Source organism: Crotalus tigris, unplaced genomic scaffold (assembly GCF_016545835.1).
Source record: "Crotalus tigris isolate CLP2741 ecotype Arizona unplaced genomic scaffold, ASM1654583v1 scf7180000019004.2909048, whole genome shotgun sequence".
Taxonomy (NCBI): Eukaryota; Metazoa; Chordata; class Lepidosauria; order Squamata; family Viperidae; genus Crotalus; species Crotalus tigris.
In genome coordinates, this window is record NW_024097319.1 from 2755938 (window position 1) to 2780861 (window position 24924).

At 42.9% G+C, this 24924-nt stretch overlaps 1 protein-coding gene across 3 annotated transcripts in view; it reads right to left on the minus strand.

Moving 5' to 3' along the window:
- COL9A3 (collagen type IX alpha 3 chain) overlaps window positions 1-24924 on the minus strand; it is a 90333-nt gene that overhangs the window by 63594 nt on the left and 1815 nt on the right. The window contains exons 2-7 of one of the 3 annotated variants that reach the window (XM_039358185.1): window positions 19441-19503; window positions 18913-18994; window positions 14394-14472; window positions 10898-10964; window positions 8468-8616; window positions 3305-5330 (exon numbers count right to left, since the gene is read on the minus strand). In XM_039358185.1, the coding sequence (XP_039214119.1) occupies window positions 3839-5330; window positions 8468-8616; window positions 10898-10964; window positions 14394-14472; window positions 18913-18994; window positions 19441-19503 (1932 nt within the window). In that variant the 3' untranslated portion in view covers window positions 3305-3838. Of the gene's footprint in view, window positions 1-3304; window positions 5337-8467; window positions 8617-10897; window positions 10965-14393; window positions 14473-18912; window positions 18995-19440; window positions 19504-24924 lie in introns of those variants that run through there. The other 2 variants (XM_039358184.1, XM_039358183.1) reach the window with 2 other exon arrangements.

The following is a 24924-nucleotide window of genomic DNA, read 5'->3' on the forward strand; positions in this document are numbered from 1 at the left end:
AAAAAGCCAGAGGCAGCTGCCACTCTGCAATCCAAGGCCTGCCCCATTTTGACTTGCACTGCATGCACAACACATGTACAAACAGGGCAGGGTTTCAAATGCACAGTGGCGGATGCCATCTTGACTTTTTTTTGACCCTTTCCTGGCTGACATCCCTGAATCTAGAGCAGGGGTAGGCAACCTTGGCTCTTTTATGACTCGTGGACTTCAACTCCCAGAATTCCTGAGCCAGCATGGCTCAGCTTGGAAACATCTCCCTTTCCCCTCAGAATGGCTGGCTCAGGAATTCTGGGAGTTGAAGTCCACGAGTCATAAAAGAGCCAAGGTTGCCCACTCCTGGTCTAGAGCAATGTTTCTAAATCTCGGCAACTTGATGATGTTGTGTGGACTTCAACTCCCAGCATTTCCCAGTCAACATGAAGGGAGAGTTCACCATCATGACTTGTCCAAGATAGTGAGGTTGACTGGCAATTGGTAGCATCACCCTCCTAGGGGGTGACATGTTAGAAATCTTCCACTATCTAAGGGACCGCCACAAAGAACAGCATCTGAAGAAGCAATGGATGGAAACTAATCAAGGAGAAATCCTTTCTTGAAATTGGTGCATACTTTGGCCTGTCTGTGGCCATCTGAATAGTAGAGTTGGGGAGCAAACATCCCAGTTAAAGGGGGAGGCTCAAACAGGGAATTAGCCTAGACTCATAAACACAAGAGTATTAGATCAGACACCCCCTTAAGCAACCATCTGAAGTTACAACAGCACTGAAAAAAGTGACTTATCACCGGTTCCCACATTTAAGGAGCATCACCACATTCTTGGGTCATGTGCTTGTGATTTGATGGGTTCGCAACCAGCATGAATTTATAGAAATTGTGACATCCCAGGATTATGTACTCTTCATTTGCAACCTTCCCAGCCAGCTTCCAACAAGCAAAGTCAATGGGGGAAGACGATTCACATAATCACTTATGATCATAAAGTGAGGACTACCGATGGATAACGAGTTTACACCAAGGTCTTGCTTCTGTATAAAATAGTAATCTTGTTGTTTTGGCATAGGGTCTGTTTTTGTCGGAGTACCTGGATGGAGCTGAGTATTTACTGGCTGGATGCCCTTCCTGACACCCTGCAGAGTTCACAGCAGATATTTTTTTCCTTCATGCCCTAGGACAGGGATAGGCAACCTTGGCTCTTTTATGACTCATGGACTTCAACTCCCAGAATTCCTGAGCCAGAATGGCTCAGCTTGAAAACCTCCCTTTCCCCTCAGCATGGCTGGCTCAGAAATTCTGGGAGTTGGAAGTCCACGAGTCATAAAAGAGCCAAGGTTGCCTACCCCTGGCCTAGGCCTGTATTTCTCAACCTTGGCCACTCAAGAGATGGGTGGACTTCAACTCCCAGAATTCCTGAGCCAGCATGGCTCAGCTTGGAAACCTCTCCCTTTTCCCTCAGCATGGCTGGCTCAGGAATTCTGGGAGTTGAAGTCCATGAGTCCTAAAAGAGCCAAGGTTGCCTGCCCCTGCCCTAGGAGAAACCTTTGCTGCTACCTAGGTTTGAACTCTCAACCTACTCTGTGGGAGGTGAGTGTCTTCACCACTAGGCCACCACACCGCTCTACTTCTGGTTTCTATCATGATGCATATTAACTTACAGTTTGTCTGGCTAAATGTATTTGTCTCATTTCTTGTTATTTTCTGCAAAGCTTTTAGAAAAGGCTAGGGCTTCTGGGTTTCTTCTAAAGGGTTGACAGTGATCTAGGTGGGAAAGTAAAACTTCCTGGTGTTTTGGGTCAATGTGCTCTGTTCTTCTAAAACACATGTTCATTTTTCCTTTATATGTAGCAGGTTAATCATAAGCTCAGATGGCAAGGTCAAGGCAGCAAGAATTAAAACTCCAGAGATTTTACTAATGCCAGTCTTCGAGGTGGTGAAAAATACAGCAGTCCTAAACTTACAAGTGGAACCATAACTTCTGTTGCTCAGCGATACAGTGGCTAGGTGAGTGACACCCAGTGTTACAATTATTTGCGGTGAACAGTTAAGTAAATCACCATGATCAAATTACATGGTCCTTAAACAAACCCAGCTTTCCCCATTGACTTTGTTGGAGGTTGCCTGAGGTTGCAGATTGCAATCCACTGTAACTTTGGTTATTAAATGCATGGTTGTCAGTCAAGGACTACCTGTATAGAATCTTGGAAACTGTTAAGAATTTCCAATCCTCATTTATTTATGGATTGGTCAGGTAGAGATTCCTTGAGTGATCTGAAATGCTTCTTTCCAGATTTCTCTGCACTTGGGATAAGCTTATGAGATAAAATGCCAATGGATTTGCCTTCCATCTCTTGATTAAATCTCCTTCATAACTTTCCTACCTATTAGGCATGAAAGACCAGGTCCATTTGTAAAGATTCCATTAAAATGCTTCATTGCTAAAAGCCTATGCGCAGGAATCTTCTCAACCTAAGCATAGGAATCTCCTCAATTAATAGTTGGTACCTGCTTACAGTATCTAACGGCACTCAACGGGGGTTGGGGTTAGTTCTATCGTGGGTACTCAGGGATTCTAGGCTGAACCCCCTTTTCATGCCACCTCCAGGTTCTACCATTCTTTCTCACTACATCACACCATCCTCAATCTGTCATAGGATCTCCATGAAGATTAATAGGAGGCGATCAATAAAACAAGAAACAAGTTCAATTTTAGTTAATAGTTACGAGCTTCTTGCCTGTTTTCAGAAGTCTGTGCCGCCAGTCCCCAAACACCACTGGGAATAGTTAAGATACAGATGTAGGTATTCCTCAAGTTATATTTCATTTAGCGACCGTTACAAAGTTACAATGACTTTGGAAAAGTGACTTATGACTCGTTATCACATATATAACCATTGCAGCATTCCCATGGTCATGTGATCAAAATTAAGATACTTGGCAACTGGTTCATATTTATGACGGTTGCAGTGTCCCGGGGTCATATGATCCCCTTTTGTGACCTTCTGACAAGCAAAGTCAATGGGGAAGCCAGATTCACTTAACAATCACGTTACTAACTTAATAACTGCAGTGATTCGCTTAACAACTGTGGCCAGAAAGGTTGTAAAATGAGGCAAAATTCACTTAACAACTGTCCCGCTTAGCAACATAGGTTTTGGGCTCAATTGTGGTTGTAATTCAAGGAGTAGATGTATGTTATTTTTTCTTCCTTAATGCTCTGGGGTCCCTATTGCAGAGTGGTGACACACAGAACTATGGAAGACCGTTTAGTTCATTCCTTTTTCAACAAGAAACCAGAAATATCACCTCAAAAAGTTAAAAGATCTTTATTTAACAAAGACAAACTTAATTTAGCAAATAACATTCTTGTGGCTCATCTAGCAAACACCGCAAATCACACCTGCAAGGTTGCATACATTGTATTTAACAGGTCTGTGCTTTCTGTTAAAAAAAAGAACAAAGCCCTTGGGCAATTAATTAGAAGATATAAGACTTCTGGAAGTGGGACTATCAGATGCGCAAGTCACACACCTCAGTCCTAAAGACGTTACCCTTAGATGTCAATTACATCCCATATTTATAAAAACCTGGAGAGACCAAACCATAAACCAAGCAAGGGTTATTTTGATCTGCTTTTGAAAAGATACACGCCGCTCGGACCTCTAGAGCAGTGTTTCCCAAACTTGACAATTTTAAGGCATGTGGACTTCAACTCCCAGAATTCCACAGCCAGCGTTGCTGGCTGTGGAATTCTGGGAATTGAAGTCCTCATGCCTTAAATTTGTCAAGTTTGAGAAACACTGCTCTAGAATTTTGGGACAATTTCATCCGATCTGGGATAGGACTACTCTTCTTCCGGTCTAGCCATGGTGTTTTCACGTTCCTTTATTTTGGAGATTTCATTCCTTTCTAGGAAACCATCAGATGTTTCTTTAAAGTCCTGCTCTTTCCATCCTGCATTGTTTCTTATATCCTTTTCATGAACTGTCATAGTTTCAGACAACCAAGGGACATCACTTTTTGTTGGAGCAGTAGCTTCTTGTTCATTCACTTTCTCCAGAAGATAGCTATCCCCAGGGAGGTCATTCTTTTTGGAATCAACCAACACATCCACACATCCAGCCTTAGGTCCTATCAAAGTGTCTTCAGAAGGATGGGCCGCCATTTTGGTTTCTTCTTGGCAGACAAGATCTTTCTCCTTAACTTCGTGAGTACTACAACTTGCTCCTTGGTCTTTAGATGAGATCACCTCACTGTCTACTTCTGAAGAATCATCTTTGGGTGCAATGTCCACTTTCCGTCTCTTTCTCACCGCATCCAGGGATTCAACCATCTTCCCGTCTCTGGAGTCCTCACTGCCACCTTTGGGGGCCAAGAAGTTAATCTCCTCCTTGGTAATCACCACCTCGCCAAGATTTTGGGAGATCCTCTCAATGTCATTGGAGCTTTTGGATGCCTCAGGGATTTCTCCACTTAATCTGTTCAGCTCCAGCTTCCTCTTCTTAGATTCCTTGAGGTTTTCTTCCTCAGCTTCACCCACACGCTCATCAGCATGATCCTTTCTTTCCAAAAGACAATCTGAAGCTACTCTGCCTTCTTCACTGTCTCCCTTGGCTTCCTTCTCTCCCAAGGCAAGATGAGATTGATTTGCTGTTCTGGAAGTCTTATAGTCATCTACGGGTTTCAACTGGGTTTCTACAAACTCCCCATCTTGCATTAGGTCAGCATCTTCTACAGAGGTTGTTCTCCTCCCAACACCTTTGTCCTGCATAGAGTTACTGGCTGAAAGGCTCAACGTGGCACTAATGCTGGATACAGGCTGCTCAATATGGTTATGATGTATCGTTGTACCCAAATCAACATGAGCAACACAGCTCTCCTCTGACAACCCATGTTTCTCTTTTTCTAGAGCTTCCCTAGCTTCTTCCTGCTCAGAAGACTTCCTTTCCGTAAGTCCCTGAAGGATTGCTTGGGGTGACTCAACATTGTCCTTCTCCACAACCTCTCCATCTCCTTTCTTGGTGTGTTCTCGCTCTTCTGGATGACTCAGAAGCTCGGAGGACTGAGGTTTGAACCTCCGGAGTTTCTTGTGAGGACCCCAGACAAATTCGTGCTTTGGCTTGAAGTGCTGCCAGGCAAAATAGACCAATTCCCGTCGTTTGAGTTTGTGTCGGATGGTGAACATGAAGTAGTCTAAGACACTTCTCAGCACCCGAGGCAACACCTGGTGGACCAGAGTCTCTGTCAGGAAGAACTTCACCAGCTGCACTTGGTAGTGTTCATAGCCCATCTCTCCCAAGCATTTCAAGATGCGAGTGATCCGTAAATTGTTATGGCTGTATCTGGACCAAAAATATATATAAAAAAATGAGGAGGACAAGATGTTGGGGGGGGGGGGAGGAGGAGAAAGAGAAGGACAATTAAGTACAACTGAGATATAAAAAAAAATGGAATTTAAAATCTGTATCACAACTAGGCCTCAACTTACAACCAGTTGCTTAGCAATCATTCAAAGTGGGGGGGGGGGAAAGAGAAGGAGAATGAGGTACAATTGAGACATGAAAAATGGAAATAAAAGCTGTATTACGGGTAGTTCTTGAATCGTGACCAGCTGTTTAGCAACCATTTGAAGTTATGACAGATCTATGGGGTGGGGGCTACTTATGATCTGGATTTAGTATGAAATTCCAGTGGTGAGTTGCCTCACTCCTCCGGATGTCACATGACTGAATTTTGGGCAGCCGACAAACTGAGCTGCATTTAAGCATTTTAAATGCTTAATTTTAATGATTAAATTGTACACTGCCTGCCTAGAGCAAGTTAAGCAGTATGAAAAGTTAATTAATTAATTCATGGACATTTGCAGCATCCTGCAATCATGTGAGCATGTTTCATGATGCTTTTGCCGACAACCCCCCCCCCCCCAAAAGCCTATGCAGTCCTAGGCTGCATTAACAGAATCAAGAACATGTGAAGTGTTAATAGCACTTTACAATGCCTTGGTAAGGCCACTTACTGCATCCAGTTTTGGTCACCACAATGTAAAAAAGATGTTGAGACTCTAAAAAGAGTGCAGAGAAGAGCAATACAGATGATTAGGGGACCGGAGGCTAAAACATATAAGGAACAGTTGCTGGAATTGGGTATGTCTAGTTTAATGAAGAGAAGGTCTAGGGGGTAACATGATAGCAGTGTTCCAATATCTCAGGGGCTGCCACAAAGAAGAGGGAGTCAAGCTATTCTCCAAGGTGCCTGAAGGCAGGACAAGAAGCAACAGATGGAAACTAATCAGGGAGAGAAGCAACCTGGAACTAAGGAGAAATTTCCTGACAGAAGAATTAAATCAGTGGAACAACCTGCCTCCAGAAGTTGTGGGATGCTCCAACACTGGAGGCTTTTAAGAAGAGATTGGACAACCATTTGTCTGAAATGATATAGTGTCTCTTGCTTGAGCGGAAGCTGGACTAGAAGACCTCCAAGATCCCTTTCAACCTTGTTATTACAGAAGAGTGCCTTGATGTTGTCCTAACTTAACCCAAAGTTCCAAACTCAAGATGGGATGCTTTGAGCTAGACATTTTTTTCACACAAGAACTACAGCCTGAAGGCTTCACAAAGAACCAGTTCCAAAGAATTGTTTATTACATTTATTGTTTATTCCAAAGGAGCTTACGCATGTAGGAAATGACCATTTACTCTGTGCAAAACCACAGGTGATCATTGTCTGATCAAAGATAATTTTTGTAGCTCAGGGTTGAACTGTGGGGTCTTTGGTGCTCTCCGAGTTGGTGATTTTCTTTCAGACATTGCATTACCCAACTAGGTAACATCATCACTGAACAATTAATCAGTGGAACAACCTGCCTCCAGAAGCTGTGAATGCTCCAATACTGGACGTTTTTAAGGAGAGACTGGACAGCCATTGGTCTGAAATGGTATAGGGTTTCCTGCTTGGACAGGGGGTTGGAGTAGATGACCTTCAAGGTCCCTTCCAACTTTATTATTGCTATTACTATTACTATATTATTATTATTATTACTAGAAGGGAGTGGTACTGAGCCGGGTACTCAAACAAATTGGCTATCAGTAGGTACATAAACAACAACTACATGTCACTCAAAAGAGACAATAAAAAAACCCATAGGAAACAAAAAGTCTAGCACACCTCCTCACCAGCAATCAATACCCGTATGAGCAGAGATTAACATCGAGACTAACGCTGAACCAAAAATGAAGTAAGCAATACCCAAATCAAACAAATACTAATGCAGAAAAATAATCAAATAGCAAATTAGTGTTCTAATATCTCAGGGGCTGCCACAAAGAAGAGGGAGTCAAGCTATTCTCCAAAGCACCTGAAGGCAGGACAAGAATCAATGGGTGGAAACTAGCCAAAGAGAGAAGCAACCTAGAACTAAGGAGAAACTTCCTGACAGTTAGAACAATTAACCACTGGAACAACCTGCCTCCAGAAGCAGTGAATGCGCCAACACTGGAAGTTTTTAAGAAGAAACTGGACAGCCATTTGTCTGAAATGGTATAGGGTTTCCTGCCTGAGCAGGGGGTTGGACTAGATGACCTCCAAGATCCCTTCCAATTTTATCATTATTATTATTATGGATCATCGCACAGTCAGCCAGATGTTCAGACTGGATTTGGCATTTTGTCTACCTATCGAGTCCTTACCCAGGGCCTGGGATAGGCAGATGTGGATGTTTGATGGTATTACAGATATCGTCGCAGGATGGAAGCAGTTCCTAGTAAGGCCGCCTTTTGCAGTTGACTAATAGCGAATTTGTCAATGCTGATGATGGTGTTCAAGTGGTGCTCCAGTTGTTTTGGGATTGCACCCAAGGCGCCTATCAGTATTGGTACTACCCTTGCTTGCTTTTGCCACAGTCTTTCTATTTCTATTTGTAGGTCTTTGTATTTTGTTATCTTCTCCAGTTCTTTCTCGTCTATTCTGCTGTCTCCAGGCACTGCCACGTCCACTATCCAGACTTTTTTGTCTTTCTTATTGACAATTGTTAAGATGATGATGATGATGATTATATAACAGCCTAATCAAGGAACCACTGATTGGCAAGCGACTAGTCTATAAAAATAAGTTTAAAATCCACTCCCTTCCAGCACTGATGTTATCTAGTTGGGCAATGAAACATCTGCAAGAAAACAACCAAGCTCAGAGAGCACCAAGGACCCCACAGTCGTCTTCTTCTTCCTCCTTCTCCTCCTCCTCCCCCCCCCAAACACCCTCCTTTCTAGCACTGATGATGTTACCTAGTTGGGCAATGAAACATCTGCAAGAAAACAACCAAGCTCAGAGAGCACCATCATCAAAGCCTATGCTGACACTTCCTCTTAGTTCTTATCGGCTTCAATTCATCTGCAGCAATTCTGGTGTCAGGTAAAGGTGCCAGTTATGAGGCATACAGATGAAAACAGGCCGAGAGATAATCGCTGAAGAAACTCACCGATTGAGGTTTCCAAATCTCTCACACCAGTTTTCAGCTTTTTTCAATTCTCCCGTTTCCTCACTGATTAAGCTGATGCCATAAAATTTCAACATGAGTTTATAAGCCCGGACGAACCTCTCCATGACTTCTTTAGATTTCTTGAAGGCCTGAGATATTATATATTAAAAAAAAAAAAGATATCAAATATCAAATCAACAACCCCCTCCAGTACACTTAGGCATATAAAAAAGGATCATGTGAAATATCTACCCCAATTGTAACTTGCTATTTCGTCTCATTTTTTTGCTATTTGGCATTATATTTCTACCGTTTAATATGGTGGATGTAACTTTTAATGGGGAAACCACCAATGACTATTTGTGTTAAAGCTTTATTATGAACTGTGGTGGCGCAGTAGTTAAAATGCAGAATTGCAGGCTACTTCTGCTGACTGCCAGCTGCCAGCAGTTCGACCCTGACCGGCTCAAGGTTGACTCAGCCTTCCATCCTTCCAAGGTCGGTAAAATGAGGACTCAGATTGTTGGGGGCGATAGGCTGACTCTGTAAACCGCTTAGAGAGAGAGAGGGCTGTAAAGCACTGTGAAGCGGTATATAAGTCTAAGTGCTATTGATATTGCTATTCCATTCCATTCCATTGGTGGTGCAGTGGTTAGAATGCAGTATTGCAGGCGAACTCCGCCGACTGCCAGGAGTTCGACCCTGACCGGCTCAAGGTTGACTCAGCCTTCCATCCTTCCGAGGTCGGTAAAATGAGGGGCAAACCACTTAGAGAGGGCTGTAAAGCACTGTGAAGCGGTATATAAGTCTAAGTGCTATTGCTATTATTCGAAAGCATTGCAATATAAAAAGCACTAATTGAAATGAGCTTTACAGATAAGTCCTTGACTTATAACAATTAATTTAGTGACTGTCTGAAGTTACAACAGCGCTGAAAACAGTGACTTATGGCTGTTTTCCACACTTATGACCATGGTCACATGATCAAAATTCAGACGCTTGGCCACTGGCATATACGGGGGGTCCTCGGCTTAACAACAGTTTGCTTAGTGACCGTTTGAAGTTACATGGCACTGACCAAAGTGACTTATGACCATTTTTCACACTTATGACCATTGCAGCATCTCCACTGTCACATGATTTATATTCGAATGCTTAACAATAGATCACATTTATGACAGTTGCAGTGTCCCAGGGTCGTGTGATCCCTTTTGCAACCTTCTGACAAGCAAAGTCAATTGGGGAGGGTGGATTAACTTAACATCCGTGCTACTAATGTCGTTCCGACAGATGAAACTCTTCAAATAACTTCGAGGCATTGTTTACCTTAAAGAATCTTTATTTGAGCAGCATAGCACTAACATAATCAAAGCCAAAATCTGAGTTCCCCTCCCCTTAGCACATAGTATCAAAGCACAATTCCCTCCTCTAATTCACAGTCATAAATCACATTCTCCAATTAGTTTGAAATGCAGGCTTTCCCTCCAGTTCTCCAACCCACCAATTCTTATCATCTCTTATTTCAATAACCTTGGTTCCCACACTAGCTACAGTATTGTTATGTCTAACTAAACTCCCATGCACATTCCTTCTCCTCCTTTCCCCCAGCATTATCTAATTCTAACTCTAATTCTAAGAGTAAAACCCAAGAAGGAAAATGGCTGCAACTCCATGTGTTGCCAAAGCTAAAACATCCGATGTTAGCAGCGTTGACAACTAATTTAACAACTGCAGTGATTCACTTCACAAATGTGGCAAGCAAAGTCATAAAATGGGGCAACACTCACTTTAAAAAATTCTCACTTAGCAACATAAACTTTGGGCTCAATTTGCGGTTGTAACTTGAGGACTACCAGTATTTATGACGGTTGCAGTGTCCCCGAGTCATGTGATCACCCTTTGTGACTTTTTGAATGAACAAAGTTAATGGGGAAGCCAGATTCACTTAACAACCGTGTTCCCGATTAACAATTGCAGCAGTTCACTTAACAACTGTGGCCAGGAAGGTCGTAAAATGGGGCAAAACTCAGGTAACCATGGTCTCATTTAGCAACAGAAATTTTAGGCTCAATTGTGGTCATACATCAAGGACTACCCATATTGTTTCCTTCAGGAAAAGAGTGGGTCAAAAAATTTGTGAAGAAAGAAGCAAATTTTTTGGGGGGGGAGGGTGGGAACTTCTGGTCCTAACGACCGATCCAGTTTGGATCCTGAAAAAAATGTCCCTCCTAAATTCTCGGCCTCAATCTATTACAGGTCCTAATCACTTGTTCCTGTACATCCTACAAATCAATAAAATGTGTTAATGAATTCTAAAATGCGATGCTTGCAGCTGGGGTAATACGGTGGATACCATGAGACAAAGTATAAAAAACCGTAATTTCATGGATGAGATGGGAATATTACAAAAACGAGAAAAGATCTTCCTACCTCAATTTCTTGGCATGTGAGCCGTTTGGCATGAAAATTCATCCCTTGTTCACGTAAAGGAAACAGCCTGGAAGGAACAAAACATCTGACAGTCAGAAAAGATTTAAAAAAAAAATATCAGAAAGAAACACTCGCTTTAATGAAATGCACTGCAGCAAAACAGCGGCATTAAACGCTTAGCTTAGCCGATGCTCCTGAGTGAGCAGCAGCTATTTAGAAAAGTTAAAGAAGGGCAAAATATCTTGATCAAGACACTTTGCACATCCCTAAAAGAAGCAATTAGACATTCCTTTTTTTAAAAAAAAATTATTAATTTTTTTTCATCAACATATGTTAATTTTTCCAATCAAGAAGTTGTCTGGAGTTTGCTAATACATGTTCAATTCCTAATCCTTCATTCTTTTCTCTAACCAAGAATAAAATAAATTCCAAATTGGATAGTAATCTGTATCTTCTTTGTCTTTCAACCTCATAGTTAATCTGTCCATCTCTGCACATTCCAGTATTTTCCTGATTATTTCTTCCTCTGATGGCAATCCTTCATTCTTCCAGTATTGTGCAAAAATGATTCTTGCTGCTGTGGGGATGTGTAAAATTAAATATAATTTCTGCTTATTAGTCTTTTCAGGCATAATGCCTAGTAGAAAAAGTTCAGGTTTAAAATCCACTTGTTTGCCCAATATTTTTTCTAGCAATTAGACATTTCACACATATCAGGCTCAGCCTGCTCCTGGGATCAAAATTGCAAAATTTCTACGTTGCACATAAATCTTTATTTTAGTCCGATTTATTCCACAATAAATTTACTCTTGCAGTACAGTAAATGTGCAAGGCATCCTCGATCTGCAATAGTTCATTTAGTGACTGCTCAGTTATAATGGCACTGAAAAATGTGACTTAGGACTGTAACTTTTAATGGGGTAATTGCCAAGGAATGTTTGCATTAAAACCTTATGCTAAAAGCAGGGGTCTTCAAACTTGGCCCTTTTATGACTTGTGGACTTCAACTCCCAGAATTCCTCAGCCAGGCACAGGTGCCTGGCTGAGGAATTCTGGGAGTTGAAGTCCACAAGTCATAAAAGGGCCGAGTTTGAAGACCCCTGTGCTAAAGCATTACAACATAGAAAGCACCAACTGGAATGAGCTTTACAGGTTGTTCTCGACTTATAACAAATTGATTTAGCGACCATTCAAAGTTACAATGGCACTAAAAGGGATTTTTGACCGTTTTTCACACTCAGGGCCATTGCAGCATGCCCCGTGGTCACAAGATCAAAATTCAGACACTTGGCAACCGACTCATATTTAGGACGGTTGCAGTGTCCCAGAATCATGTCATCCCCTTTTGTGACCATGTTACTAAACCAGATTTTCTTAACAAAAGTGTTACTAAGTTAACAACTACAGCGGTTCTCTTAAAAACAACTGTGGCAAGAAAGCTCGTAAAATGGGGCCAAACCCGCTTAACAACTGGCTCGCTTAGCAATAGAAATTTCGGGTTCAACTATGATGGGAGGTCGAGGGTTACCTATAATAAAAACAATCCACTGCTGATTACAGCCCTTTTGCTACAGAAGTTCTCCTCAGGGAACTGGTGTGTCTGAAGATTACACTCTAGGACAGTGGTGGCGAACCTATGGCACGGGTGCCAGAGGCGGCACTCGGAGCCCTCTCTGTGGGCACACGTGCCGTTGCCCCAGCCTCACCTCCCCCCCGCGACCCCCTCACCAGCAGTCCCCCTGGAGGAGAGTCGCCCCCAAGCGTGGCCCACGCGCAGCAGTGCAGCCAAGAACATGGCAGCCAGACAGCGTAGACAAGACTCTGCCCTCACGCCCCATAGCGCACAGTTGATGCTGTGGGGCGTGGGCAGAGGGCGTGGCCTCCATGGTGCTGTTGGGTGATCTGCGGCAGGCCCTGGAGGCGGTGAGTGGCCCTGCGGGCAAGCGGGGTAGGGACGGTGCGGGAGCGGGGCCAGTTTTGGGGCACTCAAGTCTCTAAAAGGTTCGCCATCACTGAACTAGGAGGAGAGGACATTTCTCTGGAGAAACACTTGCTACGCACCAAACTCCATGCTTTAGGGCAGGGCTTTTCAACCTTTTCACCCATTGTACCACTTTTAGGAGATGGCAATATCCAAGTACCACCAGTCGCCTAGCAAGGTGTCAAAAACTTGATGACCAAAAAAAAAAATTAAAAAAAAAAAAACCAAACCAACCCAGAAAAACATGATAAAGTACAGGTAGTCCTCGACTTAAAACAGTTCACTTAGTTTTAAGTGTTCGAAGTTACAATGGCATTGAAAAAAGTGTCCCCCAAGGCACAGCCGAGCAAGACACCTGCCTGCCCACCTGGTGGTGCTCTTCCTCCTACCCGAGGTTTTCATTGTTGTGAGCATTTCTGTTGAGGATTGGCAGCGGGGGTGGGGTGGGGGGGTGTTTGGTTTTTATTCCTCCCCGTCTGCTGGGTGGTTGCAGCAGGTTTTGATCACTTCCCATGACCCTGGGACACTATGACCATCATAAATATGCATCAGTTGCCAAGCATCTGAATGTAAACCACAAGACCCTGGAGATGCTGCAACATTCCAGCTGACTGGCACTTCTTCTGGGCTCAGCAGAAGTGCCAGGATCAGTGCCAAGCTCCAGCTGGAGCCTGGCACTGATCCTGGCACTTCCACTGAGCCCTGACAGCCCCGAAGAAGTGCCGATCAGCTGGAAAGCAGCACTGATCCTGGCGCTTCCGCTGAGCCCTGACAGCCCTGCAGCTCCAGCCGTCTCTCGCTCAGGCTTGTGCGGTGCTGCCACCGGTTCAGCTCATTCCCCTCCCCCGCTACCACTTTTCTAGGATGGTTGCATACCACCTGCCAGGTACCAATTTACCACAGGTGGTATACCCGTACCACTGGTTGAAAAGCCCTGCCTTAGGGAAAGTGCTTTTTCTAAAACAATTGACTTCCTTGACTTACAACTATTCATTTCGCCACCTGTCAAAGGTTATTAACAGCACTGAAAAAAGTAACTTATGACTTGCTTGTGGGCCTTGCACATATGCACGGTTGTGATTTGGGTTTCCTGCCTGAGCAGGGGGTTGGATTGGATGACCTCCAAGATCCCTTCCAACTTTATTACTATTTAATCAAGGCGTTTAGCAACTGGCATGTATTTAGAATGGTTGCAGCGTCCCAGGGTCATGGGATCCCCATTTGCGAGCTTCCTGTTTGGCTTCCGACACACGAGGCCAAATAGGGGAAGCCAGATTCGCTTAATGACCATGCAATTCACTTAACAACAAAAGGCAAAAAGGCTATAAAATCGGTCGTGACTCAAGTTAACAACCGCCATGGAAATTCTGGCCGTTAAGTCGAGGACTACCTCTAACTGGGAAACTGACATGTCAGACTGCAATGTGCCAACTTCTAGCATTTTTATTCCTAAGACTTTTTCAGGACCCCATCATATATTTAATGAAACAATTGCACAAGAGCACATCATTTTACCACTGAATATATGAATGGTTTTCTTCCAAAACTCCGTAGTTATCTTGCCAGTTCTCAAGGAGATCTTCAATGTAGAGACCTTGAAAGAGGAGGAAAGGAAAACAAGGTCAGATATGAATGATCTCAGGGGCTGCCCCAAAGAAGAGGGAGTCAAGCTATTCTCCAAAGCGCCTGAAGGCAGGACAAGAAGCAACGGATGGAAACTAATCAAGGAGAGAAGCAACCTAGAATTAAAAAGGAATTTCCTGACAGTCAGAACAATTCATCAATGGAACAACCTGCCTCCAGAAGTTGTGGCTGCTCCAACACTGGAAGTTTTTAAGAAGAGACTGGACAGCCATTTGTCTGAAATGGTATAGGGTTTCCTGCCTGATCAGGGGATTGGACTAGATGACCTCCAAGGTCCCTTTCAACTTTATTATCTTATGATTGTGGAGGAGGAAGAATGTTAAGATATGCTACGAAATAGAACTTTCTTCTGGGGCCAAGAAAATGGAAGACAGGCAGTTGTTGACGTACGACCACAACTGAACCCAAAATTTATGTGGCTGAGCAAAAAAGTTGCTAAGCGGGTTTTGCCCCACTTTACGACTGTTCTTGCCACAGTTGTTCTGTGAATCCCTGCAGCTGTTAGTAATACGGTTGTTAAGTGAATTCTGGTTTCCCCCATGGACTTTGCTTGTCAGAAGGTCGCAAAAGGGGATCACGTGACCCTGGGACACAGCAACCGTCATAAATGTGAGTCTGTGGTCAAGCATCTAAATTTTGATCACGTAAGCATGGGGATGCTGCAACGGTCATAGGTGTGAGAACTGGTCATTAGTCATTTTTTTTCAGGGTCATAGAACTTTGAACAGTCACTGAGTGAAGGGTTGTTAAGTTGAGGATTATTTGTAAGTCATGAAAGCCTGATCTTTTCTTCAGCTGATGGACAACTCTGATTTTGGCAGCCATTCAGGGCAGATCAGGTCAAAAAGTAGATTCTACTGGGTAATAACAACAACAACAACAACAACGTTGGAAAGGTCCTTGGAGGTCATCTAGTCCAACCCCCTGCTCAGGCAGGAAACCCTATAACATTTCAGACAAAAGGCTGTCCAGTCTCTTCTTAAAAACTTCCAGTGTTGGAGCACTCACAGCTTCTGGAGGCAGGCTCTTCCACTGGTTAATTGTTCTAACTCTCCTTGATTAGTTTCCATCTGTTGCTTCTTGTCCTGCCCTCAGGTGCTTTGGAGAATAGCTTGACTTCCTCTTTTTTGTGGCAACCCCTGAGATATTGGAACATTGCTGTCATGTCACCCCTCGTCCTTCTTAGACTAGACATACCCAATTCTAGCAACCGTTCCTTATATGTTTTAGCCTCCAGTCCTCTAATCATCTTTGTTGCTCTTCTCTGTATTCTTTCTAGAGTCTCAACATCTTTTTCACATTGTGGTGACCAAGTGTGGCCTTACCAAGGCATTGTAAAGTGGTATTAATACTTCACGTGATCTTGATTCTATCCCTCTGTTAATGCAGCCCAGCACTGTGTTGGCCTTTCCACGGCTGACTCATATTTGAGTGGTTGTCCACTAGGACTCTGAGATCCCTCACAGTTACTACTATTGAGCAAGGTACCACCTATACTATACTTGTGCATTTTACAACCGGCAGGCCACATATGGTTCTTTGGGTGTTCCTGTCTGGCCTGCTTGGATTGCTTTTAATTGGAAGGCAAACCACTATTTTTTTTCAATTTACATATGTGCATGTGTGCATTCCTACACACCTTCATATCTCTGTTGGTGTGGACCGTCAAAACAATCCTGGTTTCTCATGTGGCTCCTTGGGAAAATTAATTGCTCTCCTCTGCTACAGGGATTCCAGAAATGGCACTTTATTGTAGCATCTTTAAATCCTATCCAAATTTCTCTTGACACTAAGCAACATCAAAGTAGGATTATCTTGAGTTTCTTTCTCACTCTCGCTTCTATTTCTGGACTGTGGGTTGTGTCGGCCCAAGTCTCTCCTTAATGCCTCTTCATACCTTCCCCAAGGTTATCGCTAAATCTCTTTACAGCTAGAAAAGAACAACTTTCTAGATCTTGGGAAATGAAGTTCAGAATCACATATAGTCCTCGACTTACAACTGTCACTGAGCGACTGTTTGAAGTTACAATAGCATTGAGAAAAATGACTTAGTATTTTTCCCCCCCATTTACAGTCGTGGCCAAAATTGTGGAAACCTTTTGGGAAAAGTCTACAGTAGAAATGTCACCTTTGGTTAAGTTTCCACCCATTTTTCTTCTAATTTCTTTATACCGTATATGCCGGCGTATTAGGCGACCCGGCGTATAAGACGACCCTCGTCTTTATCGCCGAGCTGCATTCCTAGAACGTCGTCTTATACGCCGGAAACTACCAGTATTTCCGGCGTATAAGACGACTTGGCATATAAGACGACCCCTGTCTTTGGTGCCGAGTTTAGCGCTTCCGGAAGTCGTCTTATATGCCGGCATATACGGTAACTGTAGCCTTGTTCACTTAATAATACTATTTTACATCGCTTTCTGGGCAACCAGTCAACTCTTTGCACCATGACTTTAATTTTATTACTTTTTACAAGCTCACTAAATGAAAGAACACAAAAAACCCCCCAACCAACTTGATAGCCATCACACAAACACTGACACATGTCCTCCTCTCAACTTCAATACAGGACATCAATCACTGAATCCTGCTGTGATCTGATTGGCTCATGGCCAAATTATTATTATTAAAACAAGATGACACCTGATTGGCTCTCTAAACACTCATGCTCATTGGTTACAATCGGATGAAGGAAAGCTACCTGATATCAACCGAAGCAAGTTGTGCTTCCTTTTTCTGGTTATTTGGCTATAACTTTTCATAGAATATAGTACAGATAATTGAACAAACTTTGTTGCATTACATTCTTGATTAAATTATCTTTCCATTGATACATAATTTTATGGTACTACTCCAAAAAAAAGGGGTGTTATTAGCCATCAAACCTCAAAAATACACTTTTCCCAAAAGGTTTCCACACTTTTGGCCACTACTGTACAACGGTTGCAGCATCCCCATGGTCACGTGATCAAAATTAAGACACTTGACTTATATTTAGGATGGTTGCAGTGCCCCGGGGTCATATCATCACTTTGTGTGGCCTTCTGACAAGCAAATGGGGCAAAACTCACTTAACAAAGGACTCGCTTAGCAACAGAAATGTAGAGCTGAGTTGCGATTGTAAAAGTCGAGGACCGCTTGTATAAAAGAAATTCAAATGAGATGTTGGTTTTTACAAGTCTTGTTATGCAATTTACCCTAGAAGCCCTGCCAAGCATCATCTCCCCCTTAAAAGTTCAATGCTTCCTCCTAATTAGGGCACATTTAGCCTGGGAATTTGGCTTACTGCAATTATTTTCTATTGCTGCCAAATAAGACTTAAAAAAAAAACAACACCACATTTTTTTGCAAAGCTCACTTGAACTACAAACATCCCAGAGCGAACATTGTGGGGTGCAATTATTTCTACTCGTTTGGTTTCCAGTTACAGAAAGCAAATTATTCACAGCTGTGTCTGCAGCTATGAAAGGAGGAGAGAACATGCTGCTCTTCATTCTATCTCTGGGTCAAGTGGTCCTTGACTTACAACCAAAATTTAGACCGACATGGATTTTGCTAAGTGAGACAGTCGATAAGTGAGTTTTGCCCCATTTTACAACCTTTCTTGCTATAGTTGTTAAGTGAATCACGGCGGTTATTAAGTGAGTAACACGGCTGTTCAGTGGCTTCCCCATTGTCTTTGCCTGTTGGAAGGTCCTAAGTCCATGCCAGTTGCCCAGTGTCCAAATTTTGATCACATGACCAGAGGGATGCTGCAATGGTTGTTAAGTATGAAAACAGTCATAAATCACTTTCTCAGCCGCTGGTTGTAACTTCAAACAGTCACTGTACAAACTGTGGCAAGTCAAGAAGAGAGGGAGGAAAGGAGTGAGGCAAGCAAGAAAGGATGGGGAGAGGGAGGGAGGAAAGGAAGGAACAGAGGGAAAAAAGGGAAGGAAGGAAGGAAGGAAGGAAAGGAGGGAAACAAGAAAGGAAGGGGAGCGGGAGGGAGGAAAGAACAGAAGGAAAAAGAGAAGGAAGGAAGGAAAGGAGGGAAGCAAGCAAGAAAGGATGGGGAGAGGGAGGGAGGAAAGGAAGGAACAGAGGGAAAAAAGGGAAGGAAGGAAGGGGAGAGGGAGGGAGGAAAGGAAGAAACAGAGGGAAAAAAGGGAAGGAAGGAAGGAAAGGAGGGAAGCAAGAAAGGATGGGGAGAGGGAGGGAGGAAAGGAAGGAAGGAACAGAGGGAAAAAGAGAAGGAAGGAAGGAAGGAAGGAAGGAAGGAAGGAGGGAAGCAAACAAGGAAAGCCTTTAAGTAAATGCAATGTATTGCCATGTCAAAGGCCCACAGGGAAACCCAATTATGATCCTCACCCTTTCCCCTTGGAAAACCAAGCAGTTTCAAAAGCCTTACCACGGGGCAAAAAATTAATCTCATTTTTGTAAAAGCTCAGGTTCCACATTTCTTCCTCACTGACCTCAATTTCTGTTAATCCCTGGAAGATAGAGATAGAGATAGAGAGAGAGAGAGAGATGGAAGGGAGATGGTCAGCAAACAGGGGTATTATTAATCCATTCACAATTAAACCCAGTACCAGGAGTTCTTAAGGGCTATTTCCACCCATAAATCTTTGCTGTCCCATTCTTAAAAACTTCTATGCAGCCAGAGTAGCTTCACCGGTCCCAATACAAGGAGCCTCTCTATTCTGATATTCAAGTTATATCAGAAAAAGCAAACACAAGCTTTTTTTTTTTTTTTTTGTAAATATTTATGGATCCCCAACTTGAATAATTGCATTTCAGGGTGGTGTATGATCAGTAAGCAGGGGAAAATCAGCTCAAAACAACAACAAAAATGAACAGGCATTCCAACCCAAATTTCTATTACGCCCCTCTCGATGGAAACTCAATCAATGTAACCATAATGCACAGGAAATCTTACCGGGTAATGCCGCCTATATTTCTGCATATCTCTGGCTGCGTTCCAGTTACGCCTACTTATGCTCTAATTAAAAAAAAAAAGACAATAAAAGAAATCTATTTGTAAGTTCTAAATCTTAAATAAGCCATCTTCCAAACAAGAAAATATAATTGATTATAATTTCCTTTGATTAGTGACATTCTGCAATCACCTCTAGAAGTTGAATATAGTGAAAATATTACTTCCTTTCTAATTTTATTGACACAGAAACCACTCAATTGGACAGACTCTCGGTATTCCGGTTTAGAATACTCAAAATCTACCTTGTATCTCAGATCATTTAAAGAGACTGACCACTTCTATTATCTATCTATCTATCTATCTATCTATCTATCTATCTATCTATCTATCTATCTATCTATCTATCTATCTATCTATCTATCTATCCTACCTATCTATCTAAAGTGTTTTCCGGTGAAACCGGTCTAATAGAGAGCACCTGGTCTACCCAAATATGGGACTTCTGCTATTACTATTGCCTTTCAGCCCCAATCTAGGAGCTTTTTACAGGCTAAAGTCGCTACTGCGATAAACTATTTCTGTGTTAAATTGAGATTTTTGCAGACAAAAAATTAAAGGGAGATTAGCATAGCTATTTCGAGCTATTTAGCTTTCATCAGCTAGCCATACCCTTCTGAAATTCGAACCCGGGCCGCTTGCACGTTAGGCAGCTGTATTAACCTCTAGGCCACGGGTTCTCCTCACTATCTAGCTATTATATTTTTGTAAAATACCCAGAATCATTGGAACTGAGGAACATTTAAATCAATAGATGTTGAGACTCTAGAAAGAGTACAGAGAAAAGCAACAAAGATGATTAGGGGACTGGAGGCTAAAACATATAAGGAACGGTTGCTAGAATTGGGTATGTCTAGTTTAACGAAGAGAAGGACAAGGGGGGACATGATAGCAGTATTCCAATATCTCAGGGGCTGCCATAAAGAAGAGGGAATTAAGCTATTTTCCAAAGCACCTGAAGGCAGGACAAGAAGCAACGGGTGGAAACTAATCAAGGAGAGAAGCAACCTAGAACTAAGGAGAAACTTCCTGACAGTGAGAACAATTAATCAGTGGAACAGCTGCCTCCAGAAGCAGTAAATGCTCCAACACTGGAAGTTTTTAAGAAGAGACTGGACAGCCATTTGTCCGAAATGGTGTAGGGTTTCCTGCCCGAGCAGGGGGTTGGACTAGATGACCTCCAAGGTCCCTTCCAACTTTATTATTATTATTATTATTATTATTATTATTATTATTATTATTATTATTATTATATAATACTTTTGTGTAGAACAGGGGTCTCTAACTTGGCATCTTTAAGACTTTTGGTCTTCAACTCCCAGAATTCCTCAGCCAGCCATGCTGGGTGGGTAATTCTGGGAGTTGAAGTCCACAAGTCTTAAAGTTGTCAAGTTTGGAGACCCCTGGTGTAGAATGTGACTTAGCCCCCCCCCCCCCCACTCACCTACCGATCAGGTGGCACCCTTTGGAATTGTTGCGCAAGGAAACAGATTTAGACTTCACTTCAGCGATAAATCAGACTCTTAAGTCTCCCTATTCAGGTGTGCATAAAAGCATGCACACACACTTTTGCACACTCAGATCGGCGCAGAATGTCAGTGAGATTGGTTGAGCCGTGTGGACTGGGCAGTTCAATCCCAACACTTTTGGTCCATGCCAGATTTCCAGACTAGCCTGGGTGAAGAGACACTGAACAATGCACACATAGCAACTTATGACCTTGTGGTCTGCCGAATGTATCTTATGCTCCACAACATTGTTTTTCAGCCATTTGAAGATGTGTGGACTTCATGCTGGCTGGGGAATTCTGGGAGTTGATGTCCACACATCTTCAAATGGCTAAGGTTGAAAAACACTGCTCTACATATATCACATATTCTTACATGCTTGGTTGCGGGAGAAATACTTTGGATATTCAGAAACCAAGGGTGAAGCTCCGTATCCAGAAAGAATCCATGTATGATCAAAATATGACCTCTTTGCACGCACGACCAACCAATGACCTCTTTTAGCATTCATGATGGATAATGGACTTAATGAACGATAGGATGGATATTCAGCCTAAGGTCGTATGCATTGCCTTGCAAAAGCATTAGATTCCAGCCAGCTGCTTTTCATCAATCTTTGCACAGAATATAGTTTCAAGTTTAGAAAACAATGCAGGGAGGACTTGAAATTGTTTTGGGGATGGTTTGGTAATAGTTGACTTTGTCTAGGTCTCACCATAATTCTTGTTACTTTTATTCTAGTTTAGTTGTCTAGTTTAATGAAGAGAAGGACGAGGGGGGGACATGATAGCAGAGTTCCAATATCTCAGGGGCTGCCACAAAGAAGAAGGAGTCAAGCTATTGTCCAAAGCGCCTGAAGGCAGAACAAGAAGCAATGGGTGGAAAATAATCAAGGAGAGAAGCAACCTAGAACTAAGGAGAAACTGACAATTAGAACAATTAACCAGTGGAACAACCTGCCTCCAGAAGCGGTGAATGCTCCAACACTGGAAGTCTTTAAGAAGAGACTGGACAGCCATTTGTCTGAAATGGTATAGGGCAGTGGTTCTCAACCTTTCTAATGCCGCGACCCCATAATACAGTTCCCCATGTTGTGGTGACCCCCAACCACTTATACATCACTGGGTGCCAGGGGCGTGGCCAAAGAAAAGGGGGAAAAAGTGGTGGACAGCCTTGTTTGGCTACCCCCATGAAATGGTCATTCGACCCCAAATGGGGTCCTGACCCACAGGTTGAGAACCACTGGTATAGGGTTTCCTGCCTGAGCAGGGGGTTGGACTAGATGACCTCCAAAGTCCCTTCTGACTTTATTATTATTATTCGGTCACAGTGTGATTTTTTTTAATTTCCTGGTCTTTGGCACATTGTTGTTTTAGTTCACCTTAGCCCAGTGTTGCGTATACGCGCACTGTGCATTCAAAAACCAGTATATATGTCATTAGTCTAAATATTTTATCATAGGCTTCATTTAGCTCACTATCCATCATGTATGTGCTCTAAAAAAGTTCATTTGTTGGCCAAGGCTGCAAAGAGGTTATACAAATAGTCCTTGACTTACAACAGTCCATTTAGCAACTGTTCGCTGTTAGGACAGCACTGGAAAAAAGCGACTTACAACCAGTCCTTACGCTTACGACCGTTGCAGCATCCTCAGGGTTACGTGACCAAAATTGAGACACTTAGCAAATCCACCTGTACAGGTATTCTCGACTTACGACCACAATCGAGCCCCAAATTTTTGTGGCTAAGCGAGACATTGGTTAAGTGAGTTTTGTCCCATTTTGCAACCTTTCCTGGCACAGTTCTTAAGCGAATCACTGCAGCTGTTAAGTCAGCAACACGGTTATTAAGTGAACCGGGCTCCCCCATTGACTTTGCTTGCCAGAAGGTCACAAAAGGGGATCAGGTGATACCCTGGAACACTGCGACCGTCATATGTATGAGCCAGTTGCCAAGCCTCTTAATTTTGATCATGTGACCATGGGGATCTTGCGACGCTCCCAAGTGTGAAAAACAGTCATAAGTCACTTTTTTCAGTGCCGCTGTAACTTTGAATGGACACTAAATGAACTGTTGCTATGTCGAGGACTACCTGTATTTACGACAGTTGCAGAATCCTGGGATCACATGATCACCATTTATGACTTTCCCAGCTGGCTTCCGACAAGCAAAGTCAATGAGGGAAACTGGATTCACTTTAAGAATAGAAATAGAGCTGGAAGGGACCTTGGAAGTCTTCTAGTCCAGCCCCCTGCTCAAGCAGGAGAACCTATACCAGGGATAGGCAACCTTGGCTCTTTTATGACTCATGGACTTCAACTCCCAGAATTCCTGAGCCAGCTTAACTGGCTCAGGAATTCTGGGAGTTGAAGTCCATGAGTCATAAAAGAGCCAAGGTTGCCTACCCCTGACCTATACCATCTCGGACAGGTGACTGTCTAGCCTTTTCTTAAAAACCTCCATTGATGGAGCACCCACGATTTCTGGGGGAAAGCTCTTCCACTGGTTGATTGTCCTCACTGTCAGGAAGTTTCTCCTTAATTCCAGGTTGCTTCTCTTTTTGATCAGTTTCCAAACCATTGTTTCTTGTCCTGCCCTCTGGTGCTTTGGAGAATAATTGGACCTCCTCTTCTTCGTGTCAGCCCCTCAGATACTAGAATACTGCTATCATGTCTCCTCTATTTCTTCTTTTCTTTAGACTGGCCAAACCCAAGTTAAGATATGATTCAGTTAACAACCACAGCAAGTTGTTTAATATCGGTGGCAATTTTTTTTTTAAATTGGTCGTAACTCTCTTAACAACCACCCTGCTTAGCAATGGAAGTCCTGGTCCCAACTTCAAGGACTTTCTGTATTCCCACGACCGTGTATTCTTTCTGGTTTAGCTCACCTTTGGCTTCTGAATATGGAAAGGAGCGTTCCAACAGCCAGCAGGACTGATTAAGAGCCATCCCCTCACCCGCCCCAGAAGATAATTTTCCCCACCTTCCATTTTTTTAACTCCTCCTGCCGAAAGGCCTTCGCCACTTCTGAAGGAAAAACACTTTTTAAAAAATATAAGTGTAGGAACAGCATCCGAGGGAGGCGAAAAATCTGTGATATTTTTTTTTCTCCATTTAGCTCTTACGCAATAGCATTTCAAACCTTTTTAGCCAGGACCCATTGACTTTTATTTCATTTATTTTTAGTCCCTGATTGTGGGAAAATGATGTCATTTCTAAGAGACCAAGCTGGTTCAGATGACAGCTTCTGACTCCTAAATTGTACAGGGAGCTTATTTGGTTTCGTTTCTTCACTCATTCAGCAGAACTAAATATAAACATTTCTATTTCTCCTTGCTAGATTTTTCTTGCAAGTTTCACTTTCCATTTCCCTAGAATCAAGATCATGTGAAGTGTTAATACCACTTTACAATGCCTTGGTGAGGCCACACTTGGAATACCGCATCCAGTTTTTGTCACCGCGATGTAAAAAAAGATGTTGAGACTCTAGAAAGAGTGCAGAGAAGAGCAACAAAGATGATTAGGGGACTGGAGGCTAAAGCATATAAGGAAAGGCTGCTGGAATTGAGTCTGTCTAGTTTAATGAAGAGAAGGACGAGGGGGGACATGATAGCAGTGTTCCAATATCTCAGGGGCTGCCACAAAGAAGAGGGAGTCAAGCTATTCTCCAAAGCGCCTGAAGCAACCTAGAACTAAGGAGAAACTTCCTGACAGTGAGAACAATTAATCAGTGGAACAACCTTCCTTCAGAAGCGGTGAATGCTCCAACACTGGAAGTTTTTAAGAGACTGGACAGCCATTTTTCCAAAATGGTATAGGGTTTCCTGCCTGAGCAGGGGGTTGGATTAGATGACCTCCAGGTCCCTTCCAACTTTACTACTACTACTACTACTATTGTTAAACTAGAGTAAACAATC